Genomic DNA, 21139 nt, shown 5'->3' with positions numbered 1-21139 from the left:
AACTGTAGAAGAGTGTAATTGTTTCAGTTTCTATTATAGTCTTATATCCTGAATTATAATAGTTTATCATGTCACTAGACTCTATTGTCCTAAATTCTTCAGTGAGTTATACTTGGAGGCATGATGCAATAAGGCATGAAGCAGGGTGAGGATGCAATTTTACTTCCAGTCAAAACTTCTGACTGTCTTTGCTTAAATTAACACCTGGAACACTCCCCACACTAAAATTACTGTCACTCTTGTCAGGGAAATTTCCAGTTCTGTCATTTACAAATAATATTCTCTGTACCTGATATTATTGTCTATATTTCCTGCCCCCCACTGGCTTATTTAAGCTATGACCAAAAGCAAAGTGCTGCAGACAGTTATGTGAAGAAGGTGTTCTGACACAAGACACCCCACAGCCCAGGGAAGGATGTTCTGCAATGCTCTGCATGGCTGGGATTTATATTCAGCATATGAGCAAATAAAGCCTGCCAGAACAATATGAGTGACATTTAGTCACACTCACATAGTACAGTCAGGGAAAGAGAGGAAATTTTACAGGGATCTTCCATATGGCCTCTCTGAGTGAATACAATGTGAATAAGGAAAAGACCCAGAAAATCTTCCCAATCTTTCCTGATTTCTAGGCACACATCTTCATTGACACTGTTGAATGCTGCCTGGGTTTCATATGGGCAACCCATGCCACTAATGCTGAGGTGACATCAATGGCACTTTGTCCATGAAGGGATAGACCAGTGCATTCCTGACACTAAAATACAGATCCAGTCAAGCTAAGACAAAGGCTGACAACTGTCAAATCTCTCATGGGCATTACAACCCAAAGATGACATGCTGAAGATAATACAGATTTTTTTTTTTTTTAACCCAAAGAACTGCTGGGTTATTGAGGAGTCTTTACCTATGAAGAGCTTAGGAAAATATGATCTTGACAAATAAGTTTTCTTGGATGGGGCAGTTACTTCCCATCTTGACAGAAACAACTAGTTCCTTCCACAAGGGAAGGTAAGGTGCCCGAGGGGATGATTCCCTCTGGAATTTGCACCCTGAGTGAAGAGACAGCCCATGGCATGCTGCTCTCCAGGCAGGAGTGGGTGTGGACAAGGCTCATCCATCCAGAGGTATTAACCCCAAATAACATGGACATGAGTCACATTTCTTATCTGGTCTCTAGACTTTGGCCCAAAGGCACTTATATCATAGAATCATAGAATCAGCTGGGTTGGAAGGGACCTCCAAGATCATCAAGTCCAACCCCTGATCCACTACCACTGTGGTTACTAGACCATGGCACTGATGCCACATCCAGTCTTATCTTAAACACCTCCAGGGACGGAGAATCCACCACTTCCCTGGGCAGCCCATTCCAATGGCTGATCACCCTCTCTGCAAAGAAATTCTTCCTAATATCCAACCTAAACCTCCCCTGGCACAACTTGAGACCGAGCCCTCTTGTCTTGCTGAGAGTTGCCTGGGAAAAGAGACCAACCCCCACCTGGCTCCCCCCTCCTGTCAGGGAGTTGCAGAGAGTGAGGAGGTCTCCCCTGAGCCTCCTCCTCTCCAGGCTGAACAGCCCCAGCTCCCTCAGCCTCTCCTCACAGCACTTGTGCTTGAGTCCATTCCCCATCCTTGTTGCACTTCTCTGGACCTGCTCCAGCCCCTCAATGTCCTTCCTGAACTGAGGGGCCCAGAACTGGACACAGCACTCCAGGGGTGACCTCACCAGCGCTGAGTCCAGGGGAAGAATCACTTCCTTGGACCTGCTGCCACACTGTTCCTGAGCCAGGCCAGGATCCATTGGCCTTTTTGGCCACCTGGGCACATTCTGGCTCATGTTCAGCTTCCTGTCAATCCAAACCCCCAGGTCCCTTCCTGCCTGGCTGCTCTCCAGCCACTCTGTCCCCAGCCGGTAGTGCTGCAGGGGGTTGTTGTGGCCAAAGTGCAGCACTTGGCCTTGTTGAACCTCATCCTGTTGGAATCACAAATAAGAGGATCCAGGAACAGGTCAACACACTGTCAAAGCCTGAAAACAGGTGAATTGCTGGAAAGCTCAGTGCAACTGGGAAGTCTTGACACCCTTTGAGCAGCTCTGAGTTACAGGAAGACATTGAAGGAAACGGGGAAAGGGACAGGGAAGGGCCCTGCTCTGTTCCATCAGCAGATGTCAGCACACACCTGGGTTTGCAGTTACCTGGCAAAGCTCCTTTGCCCTGGGCACACAGGGTGAGGACCTGAAAGGCATCACTGAAGGGCAATCTGTGCTTTAAATTTAAATATTTTACTGAACCTCTCATTGTGTTCTCATAGCCTGAAGCTGTCTGTTTAATAACAGAGCACATTTTAAGCCATAACAACTTTAGATTACCTGTTCCAAACCAATCAAGTTTAGAGTGGTTTATTAAGAAGTCTACAACTGCAATTATTCTCTGCTTTGCTATCTTCACATCATCTCTTTGTACCACTCTAGTTAAAAGCCACATACCACAGAAAGTATTTTTAAAATGAGGAGGCAATTAGCAAACATTCCAAATTTATTTGCTATATTATTTATAAATAATATTATTTACTTATAAGCATTTAACACTATTTTCTGCCTATGATGCACATTGACTGTACTGCTCCTGAAATAAATAAGCATAATCTTGTAAACTATGGCTGCTTTTACTGCTGTCAGTCTTCCTTCTCTGACTGCCCCTTACCTCAGTGATTCACTGTGCTGACAGTGAAGACACTGCTAACCTGAATATTTGGAGCTCTGAGACTCAGACAAACCTGGCCATGGCAAAACAAGGGCAGTTGCAGTTGTTACATTTACATTCAAATTACCTGTGACTTAATAAAAATACATTTTGGTGTTTTGACCTGCCATGGAATCCCAGGTGGATGTTCCAGGGCAGCGTATTTGGAATCCATTTCCAATTTCTGTGGGGCAGAACTGATCCACTCTGAGGAACAGAATTGCACAGCTACAGAGGCACAGACACCCAACAATCCTCCCAGATTTCCAAATGCTACCTACCAAAAACCTCCTGTTGAACCAGCACTTCAAAAATGTATCTGCTCTGAACTGTACAGCACAAAATCTGAATTTCCACTGCTGAATACTAATACACAACATTTGTCATATTTTATTTTTTTTTTTTATACAGTGCAGCTTTTTACTCCAGAATTTGTTAGCAGCTTTTTAGCCTATGAGTCATTTGGAAGACTTTCACTTCAAAGAATAACTCCAGAGGAAGAGAGGAAAGGCTAAAATAAAGATTTGTGGCAGACTAAGTGAAAGATGGCTTTCAGTCGTGAGGAAGAGCAAAACACACAGGGAGTAACTACTAATTTGGGTGGGGAGATGGAGATAAGAAAAAGGGAGGACACCGAAAGGGAGGTGGGAGGCAGAGTAAATGAAGGACATGGATGAGGCAAATACACAGAACCTTTAAACACCAGTATGGAAGAGCATATACTAAGCTGTAATTTCTTAAAGGTTCTTATTGTCACTGTAAAGGGCATATTAAATCCACCTCACAGATCAGAAGACTCAGGCTTACATATATGGAGAGATCTGAGGTCTAATTATCCTACTAAATTACCTAGAGAAAATAATAATAATTTTTAAAAGCCAGACAAACTATATTTACCAAAGTGTTTCACTTTGAAATGAACATTAAAAAAACAAAGGACTGTATCAGAAGTTAGCATTTCTGAGTTTATTTTTTTTAATACATTATTTTTTCCTGTTTCCTTCCAGTCAGTTATTAAGCCTGGCTGTGCCTGATGGAATCAATACCCCAGTCATCACAGTGATTCCTTTATCATGCTTTAGTTACTCACTGTAGGATTTCCTGTTACACAGAGAGCTCTGCAATAGTCACCTGACTGCAGGTCACTGGGAGAGGAAACAGCCTGCAGCCAAAAGTGGAATGTTTTGCACTGTTCTGGAGAAAAACTTGACAAGGAAACCAGTAACACATGACAGCACCAGCTCCACTGACCCTTCTGCCTTCCTTGGGGTTGGCTTTGGCAGCTGCTGCCTCTGCTGCTGAAAACTGAGGGGAAGTTGATGAGTTTGACACATTCTCAGCCTACAAAGCTGGGTGTGATTCCACAGCTACAAAAGCCTTTGAAAATCCCATGGGTTGAGCCTGGGGAAAACCAGCAAATATGGCATTTCTTTGGATAGGTGTTGTTATTGTACTTCGCCTTCCCATCATCACTGTGACCATTAGAAATATGCTGAAAAATTAATAAGAGAAGGAAGTTTAGAATATCTCTGTACTGCCAGAAAGAGAAGAAGCCTTTTTGTTTGCAAAGATTTAAGGTACTCATCTCATGAAGTGGATTGAAAGGCAATAAAATATTTTTTTTTTATAATTTAACACCTCAAAAAGAATTCGGGGAAAAAATCCACTGAAAACCTCAATGACTGTTTGATAACAATGTGAGAGACTGACAGTGGTCACAGATGTTCCCACCCATCCATCTGCAGGTACAGGAAGGGCTGACTAGAAATAGCTGAAATATCTGGAATCTAAGGCACCAATATCATGACATAATTGTCAATATGAGCATCCCTAGAAGGACCAAGTACCTCTCAGATCATGGGATTTACTTGATTGTGGACAAACATGGACATCGTAGTAACAGGGCAGGGAGACCTGAGGTGCAAACAGCACAGAGGTAGAACATGTTCTAATTGACCACGCTCTGAGTATCCTCTAAGAGTAACACATTAAGAGATTAAAACATTAAGATATTATTCTGAAACATTACTTCACCACCATTTCTTTAGCAATAGAAAGGCTGTAATGCAGAGCTGGAAGATTTTTGTTCAGATTGCCACGGCTGTACAACAGATTCTTACTGATGGCAACTGCCAGGGCATAACACCAAAAAGCAAACAATCAAAACCAAACTGTCCCTTTGTAAATTTAATTTTAAATAAAAAAGACAGTAAAGTAATGTTCCTTCCACTGTGTCACATCCGTTAAGGTTTCAAAACAGAGATGGTGTCTGTGAGGTGTTTTGGTTTTGATTAAAGATGATTAACTATTGACTCACTGAAAAGGTGAAGAAAAGTCTTTATGTGTCAGCAAGAGATAGAGCCCCAGCAGACAGACATGTGCTCTTTGATATGGAGCTTTCACAATGGGAACTGATCCCTCCCAGTATCAGGAGTTTAACCGGCTTTGGTTGCCTTTCAAAGTTTCATTTACTGCCACTGAAGTACTAAGTGCCTTGAGGAATTTATTATTCTTGATTAGAGGTTCTTTTGAAAGCACAAAAATTGCCTTTTCTGAGGATTCAAATATAAGAAATCATCAGGAAGGCTGAAACGCAGCCTTCAAAGGTGATCTCCATGTGGGAATTTATTTCAGGATATTTGGGTTGATGGCACAGACATCAGCAATCAGCACTTAGTAAGATCTGTGGTGTTCTGACAGGAATATTTGGGAAAACAAATAACAGAAACCCACTGGCTGTGCTGTAATATCACAATATTTATATAAAATAATAATATAAATATAATATAATAACATAATATCACAAACTGTTTCTAGAACTAACAACCAGCAGCATCCCTGGGCTGCCCCAGCTGTGCTGCAGAGCCTGTACAGAACAGCTGAGAGGTTTAGACTGAGCCCTGGCCACGGGGACCTGAGCTTGGCTTCAACATAACTACCCTAAATTTGTGTAAGGGAAAGGCCCCAAATCAGCCAATCTCAGCACAGAGAAGGCCCTTACTGTGAGCAGCTGATGACCTGCCTCTTTCCCAATATCCCACACATCCTTATCCCACACATTCTGATCTTCACAAGCCAGTGTTGTGCAAATCAGCTGTTGGTGCTGCTTTGATTTAAATCAATGCTTTGATTTAGCTAACAAAACTAAGGACTAATTCAGTTTTCTGACTACAACTCCACTTTAAAAGCCAGGACACTAAAAGGGTTTGTGAGCTGTAAATTTTAAGCAGTGTGGAAAAGGGAACTCTAGTAAGAAGAATACAAACCAGAACAATTATTTCACCAAACAACTGCCACCAACTGTAATCATCCCTCACCAACACACCTGTATTTATAATGTCTCTACACTGTACTACAAACAAGAATTACAATGAATATAAAACTCTGAGGGTGTAGTTAATGAAAAACTTTGACCAGAAATAACAGTGGCTTGAATCTACAAATACACCACCATGTGCCTGGAGAGACCTTCCTGTATGTTAAGGCTTGCACTGATTTTATACACTGAGCAAATGTACTCTTACACAAACCAGAATTAAAGCATGACTATGTCTGTGCATTCCCCTATGAAACAATTCATAAAAAAATGTGGACTTGAATATTTTTATTCTCAGAGAAGAATATATATACACCTTGAGGAGAACTGCAAGTAGCCCCATGTCACTAAAATTTAACACTGCAACATTCATCCGTAATGAATCCAAAACAAACCAAACAGTCTGCAAATCAGGGCCCTCTGAATAATAATTTCTCCTTGTTAGGGAAAAGCTCATGGTATCAATCAATTCCATATGCCTTGAATCCCACCTTTTGTAAAGGGTACAACCCCCCCCCTTGCCCTCTCCTCATTGTTAGGAAGTGTTGCCAATATTATCATTAGCAAAAGAAGGGTGGAGAAAACTGCATTGCATTGTATTGCAACATTAATAAACTTTTATTCCTGCATCTGACCCGAGCTCTTAGTCTCCTGTGAAGACACCTCAGACACACTTGGAAACAAGGCTTGACATAGCAGAGATTTTTGAGTGTTCGCTTCCACTGAAGTGAAATGGCATCTGTTTGTACAACTTTAGCAATTATAGGGATGATTTATATTTCTCCTGTTCTAATACCAGCGCTGTTTTTGATGGGGGTATTGTATGATCTTTTCAATTCAGAACTGCCACCTGGGATTGACCAGCCTCTAAAGCTCCGTTTTTTCAATGCTGTGATGATTTCAGCCATGATCGCGGTAAGTCACCTTCCTTCAAACTGGGATTGCACTTTGGTTTGGGTAGGACAGCTGGGAGCTGGAAGATAATGACTTTAAAAAAAAAAAAAGGAGCAATTCAGCCCCCTGAAGCCTGTAAACACTGATATATGAACCAAAACATGTTAAATTAACTCATAAAACTGATATGACTAATCTTAAAAGCTTCTTTGGATTTTTCAGTCAAACTGCAGCCACTTTTTTTCTGGAAAACTCTTTCATATGACAATTTAAAGCAAGGATTTAGATGTATCCTGTACCTACTGAAGTGCATGTACCTATAATAATCCTGTCTGTCTAGGAGCAAGCCAACATTATTACTCCTCTTCTTCCAAATTCTTTCTTTCCAACAGGGAAAGGTATTGCAGAAGGTGGGGATCTGCAATGATCTAAGTGTATTGAGAGTACTGGTCGATGGAATACCCCCCTGGAGAGACTCCAAACTGCTTATCAAAGATCTCAAAGTAGATGAGGTACCCCTGAGGATTTATCAGCCCAAAAGCCCACCCACTGGCAAAAGAAGAGGAATTCTGTATTTTCACGGAGGCGCTGGCACATTTGGGAGCATTAGTAAGAAATGGGCAAGTTTTATTTTTCAAGTCAAATCCAAACCTCTACATTTTTACCTTCAGACAATGTTAATGTGTGCCCTGTCCTTCCCAATGACACCTGTCTTTGCAGTCAGTGCTAACTGGAAAGTGTTTGTGGAATGAATGTTCTCATGTTAAGGGAGGTCACATCTCTGCTTCCTTTGGGTTACAGATCCCAGAGCCCCTCACTCAGCTGTCAGCAGAGGGACTCTGCTCAGACTACTCTTCTCCTACATAAAATATATAACATGGGCCCAAGGAAGAATTTAAAGAATACATTTTAAAAAAGAATCTGTAAATATATTCCCATTCATGCAAACATGGAATCCAAATGAAGGGAAATACAAATAATGAATGAGCAGTTTGGGGAGGTTTGATTCTTGTGGTGACACAGGATCCTTGACATTTTTCCCAGAAAGGGAGACAATCCTTGTTGTCTCAGTAGCTGGGAGCTCAGCTCCTGACAGCTCTGGATCCCCTTCTGAGCAACCAAGGCTATGAGTGCTTTGTCTGGAAGCCAAGGCCCCTAATATGAAAATCTGGATTTCATTCCAGGGGCCAGACAGGGCAATTTTTAGGGTTTAAATCTTTTACTGTTTCAAAAGGCGGGTCTGCACTAGCACTGTATTGGGCAGACTTCAGTTTCCTGGTTCCTGCAGGAACAATGACCTAACTCCCAGTGCCTCAGGTTCCACTCTGCACTGGGCAGAAATAATCTCCCCTGGCTTCACTGCAGAGCACGTGAGGCTGGGTGGTGTGTCAGGCTCTGTCTGGAGCTAGTTTGGGTGGCAGTGAGGACTCGAGAGATGAGCCCCTGTGATCTGAGTGACAGGTGAATTCCTTTCAGTGGAAGGAAAAAACACACCACAAGTTGCACAGTGAGTGGTTGTTCACATGCCACAGCTGAATGTAGGTCCCACTGAGTGTGGGACCTGGCCTTTGGCTTCAAATCCCATTGGAATTTGATAACAGGAAAGCCACCAGCATGATGACAAGCTTTTAAAAGGACCTGGGGAATCTCCAGCCCAGGAGGCCTGAAGTCTGCAACCAGCAAATTAACAGAAGCTACAATGAGGAGCAGAATCAATGGACAGATGAATATGGCTTATTCCTTAAAATCCATTCAAATGGAAGTCATGCTTCATGCACAAACCACAGAATCCCAGAATGGTTTGGGTTGGAAGGAACCTTAAACCTCATCTTGTTCCACCCCTTGCCATGGGCAGAGACACCTTCCAATAGCCCAGGTTGGTCCAAGCCCCATCCAGCCTGGCCTTGGACACTTCCAGGGATGGGGCAGCCACAGGTTCAGAGTTAATGTCCCCAAATGGAAGTAGTGAATGCCAGGTTCAAAAGGAGAAAATAGAAATGGCTCTTCACACCTTTTTGAGCAAGTGAGGGAACTCCTCCCTGCACAAAGCTGTTAATGTTAAAATCACGGGGTCAAGAAGTGGTTTGGGTAATTCAGAGCAGAAATATTAATCAAGGGCATTAGGTGTAAAGACAGTTTCTGTCTCAGCGGAGTGCCCTGAGTCCTGCATGCACTCATAGCCTTGGTTGCTCAGAAGGGGATCCAGAGCTCAGTCAGGGGCTGAGCTCCCAGCTACTGAGACAACAAGGATTGTCTCCCTTTCTGGGAAAAATATCAAGGATCCTGTGTCACCACAAGAATCAAACTTCCCCAAGCTGCTCATTCATTATTCCTGTATGCTCCTTATTACTTTATGTTTGTCCTCAGCTTATGCTCTCCTCAGACAGCTTTTGTTGACCACCAGGTGAGATGTGAGACCAGCTTAGACAGATTTCTGGGTTTCCTTACCTGCTCTTGTGATGCCCTGACAGCCACAGACCAACAACCAGAGAACATGTTCACATGTAAAGACCATACTGCAGAGCAGAAGTAACTCACTGGTCTATATTTTCATTTCAAAAGGATATTTGATTTTCAAATCATCATTTCTACTTTCTCTTTAGGAGCCTTTGAAAGACTATGCCGCTATATGGCCAAAAAATGCAACTCAGTGGTTGTGTCTGTTGGGTAAGTGTTACTTTTCCATAGAAGTATTTATGGGAATACAGCTCTCAGCTGAAATATTTCTGAAAAATATGCTAAAATTATTTACTATTGTAGATCATGCTCCCTATTTTTCACTTAATTTAGAATTTATTTAATTTAGAAATGTGCTTATAGGCAAAATAACGCCATTAGCTTGGCTTTCCAATTTACACTAGTTAAAAGAATATAATCTTTAAAATCTAGGGGAAAAAAGGGCTACATAACTATCACAGCAATCACAAACACCAAAAATTCAATGTTTATAACTCTGTTGACAATAACCACAATATCTTTGACATTTCAGGTACCGTTTGGCTCCAGAACACCCATACCCAGGGCAGTACTTTGACTGTCTCAATGCCACCTTATACTTCATGAGGAATTTGGAAGAGTACCACGTGGATCCTGCTCTCATCATCGTTAGTGGGGACAGCTGTGGAGCTAATTTTGCTACTGTTATTTGCCATATACTGCTGAATAATCGAGATCTGCCAAAAGTACGTGCTCAGGTCTTGCTCTACCCGGGGCTGCAGGGGCTGGATTTTCAGCTGCCCTCCTACCAGCAGAACGCTGCAGTCCCCATCTTGTATCGGAAGCTGGTTCTCTACTTTGGCTTTCGTTACCTTAACAAAGAACCTAAATTTGTGAAAGATATCCTACAAAACTGTCACGTTTGTGAGAGTATGAGGTGCAAGTATAAAAAATGGGTAAGTGCTGACCTGATTCCTGATGAATTTAAGATTAGAGGCTACGTACCCCCGGCACCCCCGTCGTATAAACCTGAAGTCCATGAAGCTATCAAGGAAATTTTAGCACTAACATTTTCCCCACTTTTAGCTGAAGATTCTGTTATTTGCCAGCTCCCAGAGGCCTACATTGTGACCTGTGAGTTTGATGTGCTGAGGGATGATGGACTGTTATACAAGAAGCGACTGGAGGACAATGGTGTTCAAGTGACCTGGTATCATTCAGAGAGGGGCTTCCATGGAATTCTAGCCTTTTTTGGCTACGGGATTTTTTCCTTTTTTTCTGGAAAAAAGATAGTGGATGGTCTGGTGAATTATATAAACAGTTTATAGAAGTATTTTTCAGAAGAAAGATGCAAGTCTGGCATCATCCTTGATGAATTTATACTTGGCAAAGAATGTAAACACTATTGATTTAAGGTTTGGATTTTGACTGCATTTTGTACTTTCTAATTTCTGCTCCTGCAGTGACTCTCAAACAAATGTTAAGATTATTTAAAGCACCACCATTCTAGAAAACACACCAATAAGACCGAGATGCAAAGGTGAGGCACCTGGCCTATCCTGTCTCACTAAAACAATTCCAGTATCTTTGCATGGCTGGCACTCACTGAAGGGAAGTGACAGGAACCTTCCTGGAGAGTCTTCAACTGCCCAGAAATGCTGAAGACAACAACTGAGGTCTGCTTTGGCCCTGGTGAGACAGGAGGTGTTTATGGTATCAGATGGAGAACTCAGGTTCTATGAAGTCTGATGGCAGACAGTGGAATTGCAGCCATGAATTTAATTCCTAGGGTTAATCTGCTCAAAGACTGCTCTAGAAAAAGGGTAGTCAAAAGGAAGGCTCCTGTCTGGAGCAAAAGTCTTAAACTGGAACTAGAATAAGTTTGATTTTGTCTGGAATCTGAAAAATAATGTTTCATTTTGGAACTTCATTCTTAAACTGGAATCCCTGAACTTCAGTGAGTGTGTACCTGTCAGGGAAGTGCAGAGCTGAGACTTTTCTTTTCTGTAGCCTTTGTTTTCCTTTCAGGATTATCTTGTGCTCAAGGCTACCTGTTATGCTGTTTGTTGAAAAAGTTCTGAAGATCATGTAAGAAGGTAGAGAAGCACAACACTGTATTATCTGTATTATCACTGTAATGCTGTGGTGATTCTGTGATGCTTTCAACAACAAAAAATAAAAGCTAGCACTGCAAATATCTGTGTTGCAAGAGTAAGAGTTACATTTGCTAAACACATATTGTCTGATAAACCTGACTGAACCTTGTGGTGAAAGGAACCACAAAACACAGGCAGGCAGAGACAACAAGCTTGCTAATTCCACCTGGTCACATCTGTGCACAGTAATTGGCTAATCAGACAACTGGATATGATCACATAACTGTGAAAACATAACACAAACTGAAAGTCCAGGAACACTGCTGGGTGGACTATTATTCTTTTAGTGAACTTTTGCTGGGTTTAAACAAAATATTACCCTCTACTTCAGAATATTTTATCATGAGCATGTGCCTTACTAAAAACACTCAACTGGGAAAAAATATGAAATTAATTTTTTATAAAGTTTTGTAACTAAAATGACACAGTACTTTCCCCCCATCACTTACAGTTTAAATTTAAAACAATAATAACAACAACAACAACAAAACCATTGCTGCCTACTAAACTTACATTCTTACCTCTCTCCTTTCCCTGGGAATTTGCAATTCCAGTGTTCTGACATCCTAGTTGTTTGAAGAGTTGCAGACTTATATTCACAATTAATTAATTCATTCATTATCAAGCATCATTTAAAGTACACCATCTCTACATTAGCACAATCCCATTCCTCAGCAAGGACAAGATGAAGTAGTTTGATTTGAAACTCTTTAATCATTAGTATCTTCATTTTATGCTGCACCTGTAGCACACTGAGTTACTGAAGGTTACCTGCTAGAAGGTCACCCAGTCATGAATCTGAACTTCCTGTGGCTTTTTTTAACCATAGACTTCTGCTAAAAGAAAACACAAACGCTAAAAAGAACAGATATTGGGGAAATGACATAATTTTCTAAGTGCACCTTTCCAAAAGAGCACCGGAGTGGATCCATTTGGCCCTTTGAGTGACAATCATCACAGGCAGGTTCCCAGCTCTGAGGGAACTCTCCTTCAGGTGTTTTACAGTGTCACAAACTCAAAGCACACAAATGCCCCGTGTCCATTTTCCACCTCCAACTAAATTAATATTAATGCAGTTCATTCTCCCATCTAGGGATTGGTTTCTTGCAAAAATTCCAAAATGGTGCTGGCATAGATCTGTTAATGAATCCAGGACTTCCACCAACTTATCCTTTGTGAGATAACAGGAGCGAGGGAGAAAGAAAGTGGGAGAGGGAAAGATACCTGCTAATGTATTTGTAAAGGGGAGGGGGGTTTTTACCAGAGCAAACAAAGACTCAGGAAGTACCCAGCCAAATATACCTTGGAAAGTCAAATCAAAGACATCTGAGATCACTGCTGTTCAGCAGAATGGCAGTGGTACTCACAGTGCTGGTGTTATTCTTAGCAGGTTTTGTTGCTGGATTTATACTGTTGGTCATGGGGGCGATTAATTTCGATTTTTCCAACTCAGAAATTCCTCCTGGAGTGAACCAGCCTGCAAAGCTCCGAATCATTCATATAATTTTAATAAGCACAGCTGTGGTGGTAAGTGAACCTGGTGTGATTTCTGGGGGGAGAACAGTGAACCTGTAGATTTTAAACTTAACGCAGTGCCTGGAATTAATTTCCAGAGAGGAGAGCAGGGCTTTGCTGTCGTGCTGCATGTTGTATTTAGCTCAGTTTTGCTAAAGAAACTTTTACCAGACTTTTGACACTGCACTGCTCTAGTCCAGTCCTGCCCAGCTGTGCCTTAGGCAGTACCAAAATGCTGCCTAACACAAGTGTGGGAAAGTCTGACCGTGCTTCTGCCATGGCTCGTGCTAACCCAGCAATGGTTTGACCAAGAGTGTTTGATGAGGAGTTATGTATTCATTTTGAACATAAAATGAGAAACTGAACATTTCAAAATTGGTTTTGTGAAGGAGGAGTTTGTGTTGCACAAGTGACAAAATGAGGTAACGTTGCCCAAGAGGAGCTGAAGGAATTCTGTCTGCCCTAAATACATTTGTGTAACTCCTGCAGCAACCAAGCAGGATTGTCTGATGGGAATGAGGGGCTCTGGCCAGCCCAGCTCTTCCAGGTGAACCAGCCTGGGTGGGTAACCAGTCCCCAAAAGCTGCACTGAACATCTGGTGATCTCTGCTGACAGAGGAGCTCTCTGAATCACAGGTGTTTCCATGTACTGACAGATGTACAGGTGCTCTCATGACAGGTGCTGTTAGATAGGAGATGGCAGAGGTTGTGCATATATTTAATTTAATTAATTTAATTAAACGTCTCCACGAGGGACAAACTATTTAAAATTTAAACAAGAAAAAAAGGAAAAAAAATTCGGTGTCAGAAATATTCTAGATTAGAGTGGACCATAGGAAAGAATTCTAGACATATTTTCTCATGCTTTGGCAGCACAGAGCTTGTAATTAGAAAGAGATTACTTCACCTAAGCTGGAAAAGCCAGTTCTCTTTTGATCATCAATCCACTGCCCACTTGTACCCTAAACCAGCATTATGTGCTGCAATATAAACAACACAGGGTGAAAGAAAACAAGCAAGAAGAGTGTGAGAGTGAGAGCAGACATGGAGAACATTATAAACAGCTGGAGTCACTGAAGAAAAGGCCTGTCATAGGTAAATATATGGAGTCATGACACTGTGCTGACAATCCATGCAAATGTGGATGTGTAGTAAGAAATATTCATAATAGAATATTGAATATTATAAACTTGATCCAAATCTTCCTCAGGAGCAAAGTACTGGTTTGGCATGGCTACAGAATGTATTTCAAAACAGAGACTATGCCTTTCTTTTTTATTTATGCAAAGTTATGCTGGACCATATTTGATTTGTATTCTTTTCATCTCCCCATGCCTGGCACGAATATCCCTGTGGCAGAAGAAGTTAATTCCTACTAAATATCTCAGGGTCTTCTTGTCAGTACATTGAACACACCAGTGAGACTTCTGAGATGAATCAAAAAGCAATTATCAAATATATTTTTAACTTAATTCTACTTTGGGCAAGTATCTGAACCATAAAAATCAGCACCAGAACGATCACTTCTGCTCTGGTTTCACATCTTCTGGGGGGCAAGGATAGAGTAACCCATGAAAACCAATCTCACTTTCAATGTTAGGTAAAGGGCCCACTGAGAAATCAGGGATCTGTCTCATCAGTCTGTTAATGCTGATCTGTCTGGGGTTCTGGTCTTTGGTTCATGTAACTCTCTCATAACCTCTCCTGATGCTGCTGTTACTTGTTCAGTTGTACTTTACCTGTACAACTACTCTGTTAATTTATTACTGCCCTAAAATTCATGACTGAGATACCCTTAGTTACTGTCCACACAGTTCCTTTACTTTGGAAAGTACAGAATCTTTTGAGTGAACTCTCTGTTCTCTTTGCCTTTGAACAGGGAAAGATTTTGGAAAACATTGGCATCTGCACCCAGGTGAGCTTTGTCCGGTACATGCAAGGCAGAAAGACCCTGGGATGGGACCCAAAGCTCTTCATCAAGGATCTGTGGTTTGAGAAAGTGCCTGTAAGGATTTACCAGCCTAAGGCTCCATCTGCCAGCCAAAGGAGAGGTGTTATGTTTTTCCATGGAGGAGGATGGGTATTTGGAAGTATTGGTAAGATATCTAACAGAAAACATACTATAGTTTAGTTAAAGAAATACACACTTCATAAATAGTAAAGTTGGTTGTTGCTTGATCTGTAGCAGTTACAACCTTTGAGTGCAATCTCCTCATTCTTGCTGCCAGAAAAAAGCATCTGCTGTGCTTCATGGAGCTTTTCTTACAGACAAGGACAATTATATGAGGGGAAAAAATAATGAATGAAGTGGTACAAAAGATCTAAGGAGCTGTGCAGGAAGGGGCAGAGAAAAACAGAGAGTATTTTCTTCTTGCAATTTTTTGACTTCTGCAATAGGCAACATCAGTACTCTGGGGAAAAAACCCAACCCAAACCCCTCCAACTCTGTTTCTTTCAGAGACCCACGAAAAGCTGTGTCGCTCTATCGCCAGAGACAGTGACTCCGTGGTTGTATCTGTGGGGTGAGTCTCTGCTCCTGCTGCTCTTGAGAGGTTATTTCCCACAGTGCAAATGTCACCTTCTGTGTCCCCCAGTCATAGCAACAACCTTCCTCGGAGAAATGTCTCTGTGGGACTTGTCAGGGGTGTGATTTACAAGTTCACTCTGCTCTTCTTTGGAGCCACTGAAGATTGACTCGGGCTGTTTTCACTGTCTGGCTACACCACAAATAATGCTTTGGGAAATGAAGTTTTGGATCAATGTTTTCAAATTACAAACTCAAAAGTGATTTTAAACAGATAGTAGGCCATATGATCTCCTTAATCCTTACTCAAGGAAAGCCTGCTTGATGCTTACAGAAGCATGACATGAATGACAAGCTAATACATCATCAAAATACTGGCATAATGATTCGAATTATGAGGATATAGTTACATAACTTTGCCTAACAAAGACATTAACCAGAAGTATTGCCACTTGTTCCTGGCCCATGGAAAGCTAAAGTAGAAAATAACTAAATGATTGTCAGTAAAACCTGCATAGAATTGACAGCTGAGTACTCCTGTGTTGTTAAAGACCTGAGAGATATCATGAACAAATAATATCATAACAAAATAATCTGCACCACCCAGGCACAGCTTATTGATGATCAACCTGTGGAGACAATGAACATTCTGAGGTGATCAGGTACTGCTGGTTGCAGGAATGTTTAAAACTAGTATTTCCTTCTGGTAATCTGTTGTCTCTGTGTGTCCCAGGTACCGTCTGGCCCCTGAACACAAATACCCCGCTGCCTACGAGGACTGTCTGAACGCCACCCTGCACTTCCTGCACAATCTGGAGCACTATGGAGTGGACCCTGCCCGTGTCACTGTCTGTGGGGACAGTGCTGGGGGCAACCTGGCAGCTGCTGTGAGCCAGACCCTGGCAGGCAGGTCAGACCTCCCCAAGCTGCGTGCTCAGATCCTGCTCTACCCAGCCCTTCAGGCCCTGGACTTCAATTTACCATCTTATCAACAGAATCGGGGAGTCCCTTTGTTATTCCGAGAACGTGCTGCTTTCTACGTATTACAGTATCTAAATGGGAATGCAACGAATCTGGAAGAGGTCTTGGAAGGTTCCCATATTCCTACAGACGTTAAATTAAACTACCAAAAGTGGGTGAGTCCAGACAACATCCCCGAGAAATTTAAGGTCAGAGGCTACAAACCGCGTGTGCTACTTGACTGTACAACTGAAGTTTTTGAGAAGGTGAAGAGATTCTGTGAGCCCAACCTGTGCCCTCTGCTGGCTGAAGACACAATTCTTCAGCAGCTGCCAGAATCTTTCATCCTGACCTGTGAGTACGACGTGCTGCGGGATGACGGCTTGTTGTACAAGAAGAGGTTGGAGAAAAACGGTGTTCCGGTGACCTGGTGCCACCTCGAGGATGGATTCCATGGAATCATAAACTCATTTGGTAGTGACTGGTTGTCATTTCCATCTGGGAAAAGGGGTCTTGACAACGTTATAAAGTTTCTGAAAAGCTTATAGCAACGTTTTTCTTTGTTCCTGTAAGAATTGCCAAATTCCTGTGGTCTTTTGTGCTTCTGAATTCCGTACAAGAAGTTCAGATAGGACAATTTGTTAAAAAGCAATTATGCCAGTGTGGGTAATGTAAAAGATATTTCAAGAGTACTATGAAAGTTTCTTTTAGTGCTGTTTGAAGGATTCCATGCAGTCTGCCTATCTCAGTGATCTGTTTGGACTAGACACTTGCTACTCTCTCAGTAAATATAAAAAATGCAGTAAAATTTTAAGTCAACATCTGGTCTGACCTATTTTATTCAGTTGTAATTGATGGTTCCGTTATTCCTAGAAGGGTGTGTTTTGGCAAAGGAGAAGGGCACTGACACTGCAGAGCTGTAATGCAGAGCCTGTGCCCTATGCTACATGTGGCACCTGAGTCTAAGATTTCCAGTCACCAACTTGCAGAAGATGTCTGTGGGTGGGTAACTGGTATTTTAGACTCAAAAGAAATGAAGTTACAGCTGCAACTGTCCCCGACAGAGATACTCTACTGATAGCTTAGTTTAAATTACAGTAGAGGAAATGTTGTGTTTTCCTATGTTTATCAAACATATGAGTATGCTGAAAAATTTGTGCTTAAATAGAATCCTAGAATCAGGGAATGGTTTGGGTTGGAAGGAACATTAAAGCTCATCTCATTCCAAGCCCCTGCCATGGGCAGAGACACCTTCCACTAGACCAGGTTGCTCAAAACCCCAAATACTCTAACAACAAAATAAGACTGATGCATTTACTTTCGCAGAGCACATTAGTTAGGTGCCCCCTCCCCCTGCTCCCCCCAGTGTTAGTTCCCATTCTCTTTTCTAAATATCCTTGTTAAAACTATTTATTCCAAACTACTTAAAGCATGCCCACAATTCAGGAAGCACTATGTCATGCCTGCAGATCAGCTGAACGAGATGATTCAACCTCCACATTCACCGGCTCTGCTTGTAAATACATGTCATGAACTAGAACTCCATGCAGGACTCAGCTGCTGCCTCTGAACACTCACTCTTACCATCCATACTCCAAGGATTCCCTACAGAATACCAGGCCCTTTATCAGTGCCACAATTACCATAAAGATAAACAGGATATTAAACACATTGACTCTTTGCCAATGTGGTGGCAATGTTATTGCATAACATCTCCAAGGACTTTAAAGTGTGTGACACTTGCCAAGATCTCTTGGAACTGGGACAGCTCTAGGGCTTAGTGTTACCTGAGAAAGCCAAACCAAAGAAAGGCATGAAGACATGTCATATTTGGCTATGTGAAATGGCATTTTTGAATCTACTGCCAGTGATACTGCTGGTGATTATTGTTGCTTCATTCATATTAGCAATCATGAGAACAATTCAAACTCAGTTTGCCCATCGCAGCATCCCTCCTGGAGTGAGCCATCCTGGAAAACTTCGATTTCTACTTGCTTTTATGATTGTTACAACTACTCTGGTGAGTAACTCTGCCACGATTTCTGCCAGAAATGTGGGTTAGGTGATATTTTTGTAAAGTTGTATGTGTAAATACCTGAGTCCTGCTGGCTACGTCAAGGCTTAACTGATGACTTTTATTTTGGGGGGGCTTACTTGAGAGAACAATTTTTTGTAAAATCATTTCTGTTAGACCTGAAATAGAGTTTCAGCCAGATTTTCCCTAATACATAGGGATTAAATCAACCATAAGCGCTGAAGCTTTATCAGCTGAGCTTCCCTAATTAAATTTAAAATTAAATATTTATAAAAAGTGAGATTACTTTGATTTCCACTTTAGCTAAGCACACATGATGTTTTTAGGCCATTCTTGGGGCTTTCCAGCAACAAGGACGGCTGGTTAATGGAAGTACCAGTAATGGAAGGCTGGGTGCTTTTTAAGGAGATGAAAACAGAAATCCAGGAAACCTTAGAGGGATGAGAGACACCCAGGCTGTACGACTGGGGTGAAGCCGTCGGACTTGATGAGGCAGAGATGGAAACTCCTTTTCCCTGCCCTGACAGAGGGAATGGGACACAAGGCCCTACCTGTTCCAGGGCACCTGCTCAGGTATCCATCCTCTCCAGTTCCCTTCTGGTGGAGAACAACTGTGGTGGAACAGGGAGAGCCCTGTAAACGTGATGCCCTGGTGCCCCTCACCAGGTGCCCCCTCAGGGCTCTCCCGCACCCGGGGGCAGCAGGCCTGGGGTTTTCCCCCCCTGCTTTGCCCAGCTCTCCTCCCTCTCCCAACAGAGAGACGGAAGGAGAGGGACAGAGATGATGTCAGAGATGAGATGATGATGAGACAAGAGATGGAAACTCCCTGAGACATTTTGCCTGACAGAGGGAGTGGGACGCGAGGGCCTACCTGCTCGGGGGCACCTGCTCACCGGGCACCTCATGGCTCCATCTCCTCAGGTGCCTTCTGGAGGGGACCCACTCTGGCAAAGCAGGGAGAGCCCCGCCAACATACATGACACCCTAGTGCCCCTCACCAACTGCCCCTCATCAGCTGCCCCTCATTATCCTCCCCTCACCAGTTCCCCCTCACCATCTGCCCCTCACCAGGTGCCCCCTCAGGGCTCTCTGCCCATTGGGGCGGCAGGCGCGGGGTCTCTCCCCCTCTCCTGCTCATCCCACCTCTCCTCCCTCTCCCCACAGGACAGGATTTTGGAGAAGGTGGGGCTGTGCAGCCACCTGGCCGTCAAAAGCTGCTCGATGTCAGCCAGGGGTGCGGTAGGAGAAGGCTCTGCCCTCGCCCCTCATCCCTCTTTCCCACAGCCCCGGTTCCCCAGGGAAGGTGGAGGTGGAGGGGTGGGAAGGGCACGGGCAGGGCAAGGACAGGCGGCTCCCCCTGCCCTGCCCGCAGCACTGCACACAGAATGAGCAGCAAACCATCCTCCAACGTGTTTCAGATACCCATAAAAGGGTCTGCCAGCACATCACCAAGGAAAGCGGCTCGGTGGTGGTGTCTGTGGGGTTGCCCTCCTGGAAGCCTTGTTGTTTCCTGTCACTTCTCAGCACCACAGGGAATGCTCCCCATCAGGGATCCATTCCACAGGATCCTGGGTGGCCAGGCAGAATTTCAAGGGGACTATTTTAATTTCCCCCCCTCCCTCATCATCTAATGGTGCACACACAGCCTACAGTAAGGTCCAAGTGTCTCCATGCTGGCACCACACAGAACGAAGGAATGCTTTCAGTGTGTTGAGAACTGACTAATAAACCAACCTGGAAAGTGGTGATTCAGCGATCTGTTTAATTAGGTGTAATCACCCTATTTTATTGTACAAGAAGAGGCTGGAGGACAATGGTGGTTGGGTGACCTGGTACCACCTCGAGGATGGACTCCATGGAATCATAAACTCATTTGGTAGTGACTGGTTGTCATTTTCATCTGGAAAAAGGGCATTGGACAAAATTGTTGCATTCATAAAAGCCCAGGAAAAACAATTCTCCCTCTTTGTTTCTCCCATTAACGTCTCTGTTTAGGCTCCCAAACCTCAGGTAGTGGTTGTCAGCAAAAATGTGGCACTCTTTGATGTGTAAAATACTAATTCCGATATCCATGAACTGCAAATTGCCACTGGTCTTTTCCTCATAAGACTCCTGACAGTTCAGTCTTCAAGGGTTGAATACCTTCCATTTGCTGTGTCTTCTTTGAAATTGGCATCTGATTGATTCATTGTCTTTAATTCCCAAATTATTTACTTCTATATAAATAATCTATGTGGAATTATATGGATTAAATCCTGTAAATTACAGTGGATCAGGATCTTTGTGATGGTCATTTGATAAGCTCCAAAGCATGGCTTCATTTAACTAAGAAGTACAAGCTAAGTAGATAGTGAGCTGGAGGGAAGAGTTAGAGGCAAACTGTGGATAAACAGGCAGAGATCAAGGTCTCAGTGAGGAAATTAATACATTCTATGGCTGCAAGAGTAGCAGTGTGAGGCCATAGTTGATTGGGGACACCTTGGTGGAGGCAAGTAAGGGCTACCCTAACTTTGAAATAATTGTAGCTCTAAAAACCCCTGTTTAATGTTGGGATGTCTC

At 42.8% G+C, this 21139-nt stretch overlaps 3 protein-coding genes across 3 annotated transcripts in view; 2 read left to right on the top strand and 1 right to left on the bottom strand.

Annotated features, from left to right (window-relative positions):
* The window catches only part of DHRS3 (dehydrogenase/reductase 3), a 79271-nt gene that overhangs the window by 48615 nt on the left and 9517 nt on the right, over positions 1–21139 (bottom strand). The window lies entirely within an intron of this gene.
* Positions 6793–10718, top strand: LOC113977086 (arylacetamide deacetylase-like 4). The gene is made up of 4 exons (XM_027702896.1): positions 6793–6975; positions 7347–7563; positions 9558–9621; positions 9944–10718. The coding sequence occupies exons 1-4, from the start codon at positions 6793–6795 to the stop codon at positions 10716–10718; spliced, it is 1239 nt and encodes a 412-aa protein (XP_027558697.1).
* Positions 12888–17273, top strand: LOC113977083 (arylacetamide deacetylase-like 3). The gene is made up of 4 exons (XM_027702892.1): positions 12888–13073; positions 14941–15157; positions 15520–15583; positions 16319–17273. The coding sequence occupies exons 1-4, from the start codon at positions 12897–12899 to the stop codon at positions 17091–17093; spliced, it is 1233 nt and encodes a 410-aa protein (XP_027558693.1). The 5' UTR covers positions 12888–12896; the 3' UTR covers positions 17094–17273.

The sequence above is a fragment of the Neopelma chrysocephalum genome, unplaced genomic scaffold (assembly GCF_003984885.1).
Source record: "Neopelma chrysocephalum unplaced genomic scaffold, ASM398488v2 Primary Assembly neopelma1_200, whole genome shotgun sequence".
In the NCBI taxonomy this organism is placed as follows: domain Eukaryota; kingdom Metazoa; phylum Chordata; class Aves; order Passeriformes; family Pipridae; genus Neopelma; species Neopelma chrysocephalum.
Note: the sequence above shows the minus strand (reverse complement) of the source record. Positions and strands in the feature narration are given on the sequence as shown.